Source organism: Panthera pardus, unplaced genomic scaffold, assembly GCF_024362965.1.
Source record: "Panthera pardus isolate Hobbes unplaced genomic scaffold, ASM2436296v1 HiC_scaffold_24, whole genome shotgun sequence".
NCBI lineage: Eukaryota > Metazoa > Chordata > Mammalia > Carnivora > Felidae > Panthera > Panthera pardus.
Window position 1 is genome coordinate 117,166,260 of NW_026526810.1, and position 14,013 is coordinate 117,180,272.

The 14,013-nt window shown below is 34.7% G+C and overlaps 1 protein-coding gene across 7 annotated transcripts in view; it reads right to left on the minus strand.

Moving 5' to 3' along the window:
• The window catches only part of CEP128 (centrosomal protein 128), a 383,316-nt gene that overhangs the window by 298,032 nt on the left and 71,271 nt on the right, over positions 1–14,013 (minus strand). For all 7 annotated transcript variants that reach the window (XR_008417279.1, XM_053889680.1, XM_053889682.1 and 4 more), the window contains 3 exons: positions 6,631–6,717; positions 3,998–4,072; positions 1,985–2,117 (listed from right to left, as the gene is read on the minus strand). Coding sequence is in view for 6 of the 7 variants with exons in the window: in XM_053889680.1 (XP_053745655.1) it covers positions 1,985–2,117; positions 3,998–4,072; positions 6,631–6,717 (295 nt within the window). In the remaining variant the exon portion in view is untranslated. The remainder of the gene's footprint in view (positions 1–1,984; positions 2,118–3,997; positions 4,073–6,630; positions 6,718–14,013) is intronic.

The following is a 14,013-nucleotide window of genomic DNA, read 5'->3' on the forward strand; positions in this document are numbered from 1 at the left end:
TGAATGAAATATATGGAGAGGTATTTCATATTCATGGATAGGAAGACTCAATATTGCCAAATAGCAGTTCTTCCCAGCATAATATATAGATTCAACATAATCCAAATTAATATCATCAAGTTATTTTGTAAATACCAACAAACTAATCCTAAAGATATATGGAGAGGCAAAAGATCCAGAGCAGCCAATACAATATTGAAGAAGAACAAAGTTGGAAGACTAACACTATGTAACTCCGAGACTCACTATAAAGCTACAATAATCAAGACACTGTAGCAGTAGCAAAAAAAAAAAAATAGATCAATGGGACAGAATACAGAGCCCAGAAGCAGACACACATGAAAACAGTCAACTGATCTTTGACAAAGAAGTAAAGTCAATACAATGCAGACAAGGTTGTTTTCAACAGAAAGTGCTGGAACAAATGGACATCCACAAGCAAAAAAAAAAAAAAGGACCTAGACACAGACTTTACACCTTTTATAGGAATTCAAAACTGATCACAGATCCAAACATAAAACACAAAATTATAAAACGTTTAGAAGATAGGAGACATTATGGATGACCTTGAGTTTGACGAGGACTTTTCAGAGACAAGAGCAGAGTCATCCTCCGTGAAAGAAATAATTAATAAGCTGGGCTACATTAAAATTAAAAATTTCAGTTCTGCAAAAGACACTGTCAAAAGAATGAAAAAACTGAGAAATTATTCACAAAGACACGGTGGTAAAGGACTGTTATATAAAATAATCAAGAGAGAGGGCTCCTTAAATTCAACAAGAAGCCAAACAACCACCTAAAAACTGGGCCAAAGACCTTAACAAAAATCTCATCAAGGAAGATATAGAGGTGGAAAATATGAGTAACAAAAGATGCTTCACATCATATGTTATCAGGAAAATACAATTAAAACAAGCTACCATTACAAACCTATGAGAAGAGCCAAAATCCAGAACACGGACAACTGCAAATACTGACAAGAATGTGGAAGAACAGGAACTCTCATTCATTACCAGTGGAAATGAAGAAATGATAAGGCCACTTTGGAACACAGCTGAGATGATTTCTAAAAAACTAAATACACTCTTACCATACAATCCAGCAATTATATTCTTTGGTATTTACCCAAAGTAGATGAAAACTATGTCTATACAAAAATCTATATAGAGATGTTTGGTTTACAGTGGCTTTATTCATAATTGCCAAAACTTGGAAGCAACCAATGGCCTTCAGTAGGTGAATGGATAAACAAACTGTGGTACATTCAGACAATGCTTTAAAAAAAAGAAAAACAAAAACAAAAACAAAAACAAAAGGTGAGAGAGAGTGCTACCAAGCCAAGAAAAGACATGGAGGAAAATTTGGGGTATATTACTAAATGAAAGAAGCCAATCTGAAAGGCTGTATGATTCAACTATATCAGATTCTGGAAAAGGCAAAACTATAGGGACAGTCAAAAGATCTGTGGTTGCCAGTGCTGGGGAGAGAAGGGGATCAATAGGTGGAGCACAAAGGATTTTGAAGACAGTGACATTACTCTAGGATATAGTAATGGCACCTAAATGTCATTTATACTTTTGTCCAATCTCATAGAATACACAACACCAAGAGTGAATCCTAATGCAAGCTATAGACTTCAAGTGATAATTATGTGTCAAGACAGGGGTATCAGTTATAACAAACATACTTCCATTGTGGGGGGGAAGTTGATACGGGGTGGGGAGGGCAGGGAGGCTATGCATGTGTGGCAGCTGGGGGCACAGGGAAAATCTCTGTATCTTCTGCTTAATATTGCTATAAACATAAAACTAAAAAACACAGTCTGCTTTTAAAAACTAGATGCTAAATCATGATTAGCTTATTGAAAACCTGTAGATCAAGAAATAAGATGACAAGAGCGCAATGTAAGAAATGCAATTCTGAAAGTGATAAGTATTTAAGGAAGATCAAAAACAACCCACACATTTGCAAATCACAATTGTACCTCTCCTAAACCTCCAGTCATCTCCTTGTTCATCTTGATGGTTTGACTGTTGCTTGGAAATCTGAGACACTTGATGCTGTAAACCCTTTCGATCACCTTCTGCTTTCAAAAGTTGTGTACGGAGCTCTTCTACCTAAACACGTATAGTCAAAAATGAAACTTGTATCAGTTTTCAGTGCAGGAAAAGAATAAATGAACTCACAAATTATTGTATATTATTTTTTCTAGGGAAAAAAATTACTTCTCATGGGCTTCTGTCAGCACAAACTGAAGCCCAGTTAACCTCCTTGTTATGCCAAGCACAGTGGAACAGTCTCTCGCTCCTTTTCTTTATTTCTCCCATTACTTCCACAGAGAATGAATGTCTTTTTCCCCTTCTGTGTGTCTATCGGGACAAAGAATTTGACACACACACAAACAAACAAAAAAAAAAAAAACCCCAAAAATCCCTTATTGTGAACTCAGTGCACTCCACCACTATTAACCGAAACCACCTACATAATCATTTTTATATTTTTTACTCCTTCTCTTTCATGTGAATATGACCTATTGACTGGTAAACTCAAGTGAAAAGATCACAATTTAGCATATTATAATATCAAAGTACTGTTCAAAATAAGTGAGAAATAAATGCTGTTGAATAAACTATAAACTCATTGAGGTCAGGAACTATGTTATAAATCTGTATTTCTAAAGACTAGCAAATTGCCTAACGCATAGCAGGTATGTCTCCAGTGACCATTAAGCAAATTAGGAGTATCAAAAAGACTCAGTTTAAGTCAATGACAACCTGAATACGGTAATCTCTTACTTCAAAAGATGAGATCAGAAATCACAAGTCAGAGTACCAAAAAAAAAAAAATAAAATAAATAAATAAATAAATCAGAGTGTAAATGACTACAAATATAAACTAGAAAAAAAGAAAACCTGAACTCTGCTGATATTAATTCCACTGTAACACTGTCTGCAGAACAAAGTCAGTGAACATTTTTAAAGGTTTTGTAAATTAGATGTTATCATATATTTTTAGCATTAATTGTCAAAATGTAATACTTCTTCTGAGCATCGAAGATGCCTGACATTTCTGCCTACCTAGCATACTATGTAGTGAGTTATGCAAGCCACACCTCAAAACAGAAAAAGGTACAACTGCAGTTTCTACCAAACACTGACAGGCGATTAGAAACACACATGCCCTTATCCAATGTAAGATGACTACTTCAAGTTATTGAACTTTAAATAGCAGAAGAACCAAACTCTCATTACAGGCTTATGGGCTACAAAATGCTATGCTTTAAAATTAAGCTTTATCTTTGGTTAAAAGGAGCAGGCAGCATCTTGAAAACCATAAATATAAGACAATAATGCAAAGTAACTTGAATATGCAAAGGTCTGTTTAATGTATTTTACTTCTTCCTTCACTCTCCCAATGCCTCCGTGAATAAAATTAAACTCCTGGGAAATTTTTATCTCATGCATCCAGTCTCATTTTTACACTGGTTATGCTAGGAGAGGTAAATCCTAAATTGGAGCAGCACTCACTATCACAGTGGGAACTTGGGCCAGTACTTTGTACTAGGTTTCTCTGACTCTTCCTGAAAGGATTTCTTCTTTTGCTTATGCGTTTTAATATACATTCTTTAGGGGGCGGAAAAAAAAACTTCTAGACCTAGGTGGGATCTTCTACCTTTCACAGAGACATTGAATAGAAAAGGCGACTCAATCGTAATTTAATTTTTATCTTTATTCTTTAAAGTTTATTTAAATGGTTATTTATCTTGAGAGAGTAAGCACGCATGCATGAGTGAAAAAGGGGCAACGAGAAGGAGAGAGAGAATCTGAGCAGGCTCCTTGCTGTCGGCGCAGAGACAAAAACAGGGCTCGACATCACAAACAGCGAGAGCATGACCTGAGCCGAAATCAAGAGTCAGATGCGTAACCGAGTGAACCACCAAGGGACCCCAGTCCTGATTTAATTTAAAAGCAAATTATCATAGCTTGCATAGATTTACCTGATGCAGAAGTGTTTCTCTGCTGCCTTCCGACTGATTCAATAACCTTCGAGATAGCTCCAATTCTTGTTCAAGCTAGAGTTTCAACAGAGGATAAAGAAAAATGTCCACTGGGGCAGAAAATAACTAAATTATTATAGGTATAGTTTAAGAGTAGAAAAATGGAAAAGTTTTCCGAAGATATTTACAGCTAACAGGAGAAAACATCTTGCTATCAAAACATATTGATGCTTCCAAGAAAATAATGTTATTTGCATAACAACAAAGTGAACCAGACCAGACCTCAGGGGGTCTGAGTTCTAAGTCAGTTCCATATTAACTATGACCCTCTTTTCCTTAGGTCTCCTTTCTGTCATCTCTAAAATAAGGACTTTGTATTAGACAATCTCTGAGATTCTTTCCAGTTCTAAATCACTGTAATCTAAATTCCAAAACACTTTTTTTCTTTAGTACATGTAATGTCATATGAACTGAATTAGAATAAAAACCTCGAGGACCCAATGACTAAAAGTATATTTCATCTAAATGGTGATTTTGTGTATTCATAATATTCTAACATTCCTAATATTTCCAATATTTGTAACATTCCTAAAACTTAAAAATATTTAATCTCAGAATAAGATACTTAAAATTTCCTTAATATAGTCATAAGATAAATATTCACAGAAAGTGTGCAAATACCTACAAAGTCTGAATGTGCCTAGCTTCCTACAAGCTGAAAAATCTAAAAGGATGTGAAGGGAAGAGGAATGTGCCAACCCAAATTAGGCCTCTTTGGCATACGGATTTTTGGGGCTGAAGGCAATCAAGACCCAACAGACTCTGGAAAAGCTTTTACCTCTCCCTTAATTGCATTAAAGAATTTAGAGAGGGAGTCTGTACCAGGAAGAGAGCTATTCCCAGAGATAACTTTTTATACCTGAAAGACTTCTCTGTAAGACAAGGCAAACATTTGTTTACCAAACATTTGCTCTTCTCATCTTCCTATGAATTGTTTTCCTCTCCTTTGAAGCCCCAGACCTCTATCCCCTTTCCTTAGCTCAGCATGGCATATAAGCCTCAACTCCCTGTCTTTGAGGCTCTTATTTTTATGCAGCTTCTATACATACAAAATCAAATTTGTTTTTCTCTGTTAACCTGTCTTATGTCAACTTAATTATTAAATTAGCCAAAGAACCGAGAAGAGTAAAATTACTTTTTCACACCTACAGATGGGACACATGTTTGTTAAAATTCCAGAGAATACATATGTTAGACATGTTTGCATTTTGTAACAGTAAGGCTGTTCTATGAAACCACAAATTTACATTAAGGTGTTATTAAGTGCTTAGATTTGTGATAGTTATCCTAAATTATTATTTCACTTGACCAAACTACTTTCTATATATTAGTCCTTCAAATATGGTCCAGGTGGTAGGTATGGTTATCAAGGAGTAGCATAATGGGGCATTGTGTTTCTGTATCTTTGCTGTGGTGACAGCAACATGAATCTATACATGAGATACAACTGCACAGAACTACACACACAAATGAACGCACATAAAGCTGGTGAAATCTGCATAAATTCTGTGAACTGTACCAAATCAGTTTCTTGGTTTTGATATGGAATGACAACTATGCAAAATGTTACCACTGAGGGAAACTGGGTGAAGGGCACATATTACCTCTCTGCACATTCTGTCTTGCAACACCTTATGAATCTGTAACTATTTCAAAATAATTTTTAAATCTGGTTATAGAAGTTTTAAAAAAAATTATACATGTGGCCAATAAAATACCATATTCTAAAAATAATAATAAGGTATGTATACAATCACAGAATCCACACAAAATATTATCTGACTTGTCTTCTTTTTTTGAAGAAATAAAGAAGGAAGGAATCACACTTCAGTCAAAATGGCTTCAGAATCTACCTTGGCCCATACTGGTCACGACCACTGGATAATTCTGGCAGCCTCGACCCCCAAAGGGCAAGCATGATGACCTGACCTAACTCACTTACCAGAAAGGCAGCATGGATGCATCATTTAACTTGACTAGGTTGGCGAATAAAAATCAAGGAAGCAATGGTAGACTTTTAAAGTGATATGGAGTAAGAATATTACAGCGGGGGCAAATTTTCATTTTATCATTGGGCTCACCCTTGAATCTATTCATTTGCAAACTGAGGAGAGCTATCTATCTTCTAAATTCCTTTCTAATTCTAATGCCCTAGGCTCTATAGGTTTGCAGACATGAATACATGTCAAAAGTCCTTAATATCTAATGAGAATAGAGGATTCTTCCTGTAGGTTGCGCCTACGCCTATCTTCTATGATGAAAATGAATATATTCACAATACCCATCCTTTAAACAACAAGTCTTTTTCCTAACCCTTCAGCAAAGTCAAGCTCCTTGCATGTTCCAAGTTCGACTCGCCTCTAGAAAGGAAGTGGCCAGGTGAAAAGGTAGCAAATGACCTGTACACGTTTCCCAGACCAAGCAACAGAGAATGGCAGAGCCATCAAACCAAGTGATTCCATATCAGAACATAAAGGCTTCACTGTGTCTTAACAAATGATCCCAGAGACAACTTTTAAGACACTCAACAAATATCACTGGCTCCAAACAGCGTTACTTTCTCAAAATCTTACTTGACTCTTCTCAGTTTCAGTCTGTCTTAGCTTATTTTTCATGGCTCCCTCATTTTCATCTGCTTTAGCTTCTTGTTTCTTCAGTGCCTAGAATGAAAGATAAAACAAAAATGTGTATCAGTCCAAAATCCATAGAAAACCAAAAGACACTGTTAGGATCTGGAATTTACAGAAGACTATTACAGATCAGTGGAGTATGCTCATCAAAGAGCCACCAAACACTGGCTGCTCTCGCAATTCTCTTGGGCTATTTGCTGTTCCCTCACATCTTTTCCACCCTCGTTGTTTACTTTCTTTGCACCTTCTGGAACTTCCCCACAGGCTTCTAAATCTCCCTCTCCAGGTTATGCAAAGCAGTGTGCCTCTTTTCCAGTTCTCAATTTCGAAAACTTAAACTCATAACCACACCCAACACCCCTACATTCCCACCCCTGTAAAGATCTATCAGTTACCAGAATTAATTCCCCTTAAAGGGCAATGTGAGAAATTATTTTCATGCTTAGGCTAAGAAATATTTAATCTTCATTTCTTATAATTAGTATAAATATTAATACTTGATGCGAAAGAAATAGAAATCAATAAGCTGAACTTTAATTAAACAAATTGTGTTTTATAGTACATGGAATTATGCCTCATAAAAACATTAATTCTTCTGAAAGTCAACTTTTTAAAAATCTAAATTTCCATATATGAGATAAATGAATAAAAGAACCTCTAATTCTTTTGGCTACCTAGGAATATGCAATAAAATGTCCTTTCCTCTTCACTTTCTACCTTCCACATCTGACCAGTTAACTTGTGATATCTCTTTTCCAAATAATATACCTTTCTATTATAGCTCTACTTGGTGCCCAAAATGTTATTTAACACCCCCCTTTTTTATTTCTCCTTTTACTCTACAGATATAGAAGTCTTAGAAAATTTTAATCAGTGAGAACTTAAATACTATTGTTTTCAGTAGAGGAACAAAAGTGAGGTCTTAAGGAGAACCCAAAGCAAATTACTACGTTTCCACCACATCACCTAGAAATGTCATTAAGTTTGAACATCAGACCATCAGTCAGTAAACAAATAAACACATATGCAATTCTAGCCCAGACTACTGAATCTATTTTCTACATTACATAGTTTATAATGAAAGACAAAGAAAGAAAATCTAACTCCTAAGACCCCATACATATATTTTAATGCACTTTAAAAGTCTGAAAACACAAATAACACTCAAAGATAAAGATTTTTAAAACTAACTGAATTGAAAATACAAGATATTTCTTTAAACATTAATAACAAACTTTAACTCATTTACTACCTTTTTAAGCGTATAAGGCAACACTAGATTTCCTTCCCATTGACTTAGATCAAGAAACTGAGAATTATATTAAAACTGACCCAGTAAAAGCAGTTATAAAAAGAGGGAAAAAATCACATGCCAATGAATTTCTATTATTATGTAATTTTGCTTTTTAAAGCTCATTTTTTCCTTAAAAGCAGTTTAGCTATAAAGCTATCAGGTACCCTGCTCCAGGATGCAGACTGTCTTTTACATGTTTAAGATTACAGCAACAACACTGAGCCTTAATAGTGGGTCCCTGGGGCACATTTAAATCTTTAATAACAACAATTTTTCTTCTTTTCCTTAAGTATACCTATTTCCATTAAAAAGACTAACATATTGAGTATTATATTACTGTAGTTCTTTGAAGGTAGATGATTCTGAATTCTCAGTTATTTATAAAATCGGGGGGGTGGGGGGGGGGGAACAGCCTTTTCTTTTAAAAAGTAAGGGAAAGGAGAAAAGGAAAATGTTTGTAGACATCTCATCTGACCATAAAAGCTCCCACAACTTTGACAACAGGCATGTTTATGAAGAGGCTCTAAAAAATAACACACTCAAAAATAAAGAACAAATAGGGAATTAAAGGCCCTTTGTCTACTGTAAAGGGACCAGTCAGCTTGGGTAAGAATGAAGAAGCTGGAATGAAATAAAGGTCCTATGATAACTCCCACACAGGCCACTGAAATGTAAAAAAAAAAAAAAATAATAATAAAAAATAAAAAAAAAAATGATGAACATAAACTATCCTGTCTCATCCTCATCATTCAGCAGTGCTACAAGTGCATGCCTTTGGTCACAAGGGCAAGAACATGTAGATGACTCACTGGTAAACCAACCAGACTATAGAAAAACAAGACTGTGCTCATATCAAACAACAGGTCAGTAACATCACACCTGAAAAGATACAAACTTCCAAGTCAGATTTCTCCTCCCAGTAACAAAGAATGAAGAAGTCAAGTCACTGAGAATTAGAAAATTGTTGCTCTTACTATATATTTTTAAAGACTTTTTTTTTCCTTGGGGGGGCGGGGGGGGTTAGGTTCACAGAAAAATTGAGAGGGAAACTGAGTTCCCATATACACCGGTGTCTTCATACAGGCATAACTTCCCCCATTATCAACTTCCTTCAACAAAGTAGTGCATCGTTACAACTAATGAACCTACACTGACAGATTATAATCACCTGTAATTTACATTAGGGTTCATTTTTGGTGCCATACACTCTATGGATTTAAACAAATATAGAATAACATGTATCCATCATTACAGTATTATAGTATATTTTCACTGCCCTAAAAATCCTCTGTGCTCTACCTATTCATCCCTTACCTCCCAAATTCCGGCAACCACTGATCTCTTTACTGTCACCATGGTTTTTCTTTCCCAGAATGTCACATAGTTGGGATCATACAGTATGTAGTCTTTTCAGGATGGCTTCTTTCACTTGATAATATGCCTTTAAAGTGTCTCTGTGTCTTTTCATTGCTTTATAGCTCATTTGACTGTGCTTTTTATAATTAAATCCTTCATGTAGGTACAAAATAAAAGTCAGCAAATATTTTAAGCTTCACGATATAATGCTATTCTGAGCCAAATAAGACCACATGAACTATAAAGTTAAAAGTTGTTTATATTTATGTATATTAAAATTTTTAAATAGCTTTAAGAACATTTGCTTTATTTCAAATCAAGAAAAAAAATTACTAAGTACTTAGTATGTATAGAATACTGTAAATAAGAAACTCATTTAACTCCTTTTTTTTTTTAAGATGGAGATCTGGTGTCTATTTCTAAAATTCTTGTTTGGAAACCTAAATCACAGCTCTAAAACCATCAAACATCAATAGAATAATACATATTTTGAAAAGGAATATATATGCATAATGCAGCAGGATTTTATTGCTCAGAACTAGTACTACTCACTTAAATTAACAGAGATTTTATTTCTGTCAAGTTCTGTGAATTTCTAAATTTTGTTTTTTCCTAAATCAAGTTAGAGATTCCTCCCACATGAGAACTAGCTCAAGTCATGGAAAATTTTAGCCTTTAAGTTCATCCAGTTGGGGATTATCTGTGCCAACAAAAACCAAGCAAAACAAAAAAAATTAACTTTCTTTTTAAGGCAGAAAACAATGCATTCATATTCTAAATCCCTGAACCAATATCTAACTTAAAAATAGCCAGACAGATTTTACTTAAATTGTTCAAAGAAATTTATTTTTCAGCCATAACCAAGGAACAAAAGTTCTATACCAACATCTACCACTACAAAAAAGAAAAAAAAAATAAGTTTAATAAGTTAAAGTAGAAATTACATGAAAAAGTCCAAAGAGAATCCAACTGTAATCATTACTATTATAACACCATACAGATTTCCGGGATATCAAAGTAAGGGGGAAATTCTAAAAACTTGTGCCAGTTGAATTATGTGTATTTTCCAGATGGAAGTGGTAAGCACATAGTGCATGGAGTCACAAGATGCAACCATTCCTGTTTTTCAAAAGGCAGAGTAATATCAAGTATCATGTAGTTAAGTAAGATTTATCAGTAGTTAAGTACATTGGTATTATTTCTGATGGTAATTGTAATCCTTAATGACATTCTTTAAAGATACCTGAGGTTTTGAAACATAAAACTCAAAGCTTCTGTTTGAGAATGGCCCAGATGTCTTTTCTTCTTCTTCTTTTTTTTTTTTTTTTTCTTTTTTGTCCTCTTATGCTAAGGTGTTTATTTTTTCAGGAATCCAAAGAACTTTTATAGAAATTATCGTGGGAGGACAGATAGACACTTATTGCTGACCTATAAAGGAAACTTACTGTTTCTACTATGTCCATATTTATGGAGTCTATGACTGGCTGGGGCAGGCACCCTGTGCCCACAAAGCCAACCAAGGTCATGGGTTCAATCACCATGAGAGCCAATTCCCTTTGCTCTGTTCCATGGTCATAGTCTTTACCCTAAACCTTAGCCAAAGGCCACATAGAAGAATAACTAGGCCAGAGATCCTGGATGAATCAGCAAGATCCACTACAATGACTATAAAAATAACTCTAAAGTAAAACCCCTACTGACTACTGTCAAGATTTCATTCTTTATATGTTATTAAATTTGCCAATATGCAAAACAAAATCTTAATCACTGCCTACAAAGTTGGTATGCTGAAAAGACATACAAGTCTTTTGCCTTCTTTAATACAAAAGCAACAATGGTAATGAGTATTATTCCTTAAAATGCCATTGCTTTTACTGGAATGGAGTTTATTTTTATGCAATCTTTTACTTAATAAAAATCTTGCAAGTAAAGTTAAATGTGAGCCCAACAAGTGCACTTTCCAGGATTTCCTTCAAAATCCAAAAGCAAAAGCTCTTAGTGGAGGGTCTGTTTTTATCTGAGTAGTTTCCTCTCAAAAAAGAGACTCACAGTTTTACTAGAAATCCCAGAGAGATATGACACTTCATCTGACTTTCTAATTACAGGACAACTGAGTTAGAATTGTTGACAAACAGAAGATCACAGATAATTATAAAAATTTAATTTAAAATCTCTCAAGTTTTATTTGTATTTGAGCAGAATGCCCTGTAAATATACAACATCTTTCACTGTTTACAGTTAGGGGATGTTATTTTATGCTTCTGGATTTTTTTTTTTACCATTTTCTAATCAAAATAAAACAGTACCAAGTCAATGAATAAGTCTATCTGTAGCAGAGTGGTCTCTGTTTACACAATATCACTATGCACTCAGTAGCTGCCCAATAAATATTAATTGATAATGATGGAAAAGGGCTTTATAAACAGATGGTCTAGGATAGATTCACTGAAAATGTAGATAGAAACATTACACTCCTCAAGAAAAGCACAAAGTAGAAATTAAACAAGTCCTGCACTCAGAAAATCTCAGTCTATTGTCAGGCAGCTGTTCAGTCAACAGAAGCACAGATATTTTTCATCATCATAGCATTAGCGGCATTAAATGTCTATTTGCATATGGTGCTACAGAGGGACTCGCACAGATCCATGCTAGCCTTATTTGTTACAGTTTATGATGACAATATTGGCAACAACAAATAAGTACACATAGCAAAATAAATGTGATTAAACAATATTTTAAGATGTAGTCATATATGGTACGAACATAAAATGCGTCAGACTTAAATGCAACTCACAGCAGCAATAAGAGCATTTACTTATAATGCAAACTGCAACTATTTCCAAACAGAATGTCAGGTGCTTTACAAGAACATCTATACATATGCTTAAGTAACAGGTGAAATAAAGAAAGGAGGGTGTCTGGGGGGCTCAGTAGACATCAGCTCAGGTCATGATCTCACAGTTTATGGGTTCAGCCATGAATCCAGCTCTGCGCTGACAGCTCAGGTTGGAGCCTACTTTGGATTCTGTGTCTCACCTATCCTTCTATGCCTCTCCTCCAGTTGTACTCTCTTTCTCTCTCTCAAAAATAAATTTTAAAAACTTAAAAAAGAAATGAGCCAGAGACCATAATGGCCATTTTGGAGAAAATAAGAAATGGCTCTTTAAGAACCTAGAGGGCAAATGATCAGGGGAAAAAAAAAAAGAAAGAAAAAAGAAAAAACGAGGATCAAAAAAATCACAAGAGGGCTAACTTCAATGAGAGTAGAAATAAGGAAGCTACAAGCAAATTGATCAATCCAGGAAAATATATGGAAGAATACACCTCGTTCAAGGACATGTGAATAATAAGAAAATATGTTATCTACATTGGAGGATTTGGAAGAAAGGTCACTGAAAACGGAGAGGTAAAAGGGGACAGAAAGCACATTATAAACATTTAATAATTAATAGTCTTAGGTAATATTTTCTTAATAAAGTAAAAGGCCTAAGAATAGATGACATAAGTGTTAATTATACAGAAATGAGACTTTAAGAATTTCAGGACAACTTATATCTATACATCATCTCATAAAACTGCATCCTTCAAAGGAACCCAAAGGCCTTTGCTGGCATGTTAACAGCTGACATATTACTTCTATGATGTAGAAAATATTTCTACCCTACCAACTTTTGTTTTATCAACATTAAATAGACTTCTGAAATATATCATCAAATCTGGAATATTCTTTAATCTGACCAGCTATCACTATCAGTATTTCCCAATAAAAGAAAGGGAATATGGCTTGTGTAAGCTGTCTATAATATCCATGGGAAGTTTACTCTGTTAATAGAAATTCAAGTACTGAGTGAGTACAAGGTTGAAAGAGACAACATAAAAGATCTCTTCCAGCTTCTCTTCTACAAGGAGTTTTGGGGGAAAAGATATTTTCCACAGAAAAGATGTTAAAAGTGTTTTAGTGTCATGTGAAATGATCAAAGCCTAATAAAACAGACTTATAGGTAAAATCAGCAGGGAGGGGTGCAGGAGGCAAAGAGGTAAATCAAGAAAAAGACTAAGGAAGAAAACTGGAGAACATGATATATCTTGGACTTGCACATTTCAAGCTGTGCCAAATAGTGTTCAACCAGCTTTGAAAGACAAATCCCATAATAGACCATCATTCTTTTCCATCTATTTCCTTTTTAACAGCATGGTAACATTAATGGTTCTTTCACAACCTTACAGAAAAGTGTTTACTTTATCCTTGCAAAAACATTAGTGATCCACAGGTAACAAACATAAAAGAGAGAAGAAAATAATTAACATGTCACAAAATGAGAGAGAACAATTTTGAAATCAAAACTACAGTGAGTCAGAATTTAAATAAGAATTTCAGCCACAGATTGGTAAAGTGCTTATCATGTAGCAATAAGCAATGGGGCAGAATCACACTCATAAAAGAAATGCCTACAGTGATCTGAAAACACAAAGTCTCAGCAAAAATGCCACTTCTTCCACCCAAATTTTCCCAAAGGATCAAGAACAGGGAATTATTTCCCCTCTGAGCTACTCTGAAGCCCATTTCAAAGCTTAAATAACACCCTCAGTGAATTAGATGTTAACGTTTCTTTCTCAGCTAAAATGGGAGCCCTTAAAAGTGAAGACAGCATTGTAAGTACCATGAAATCCCTAGT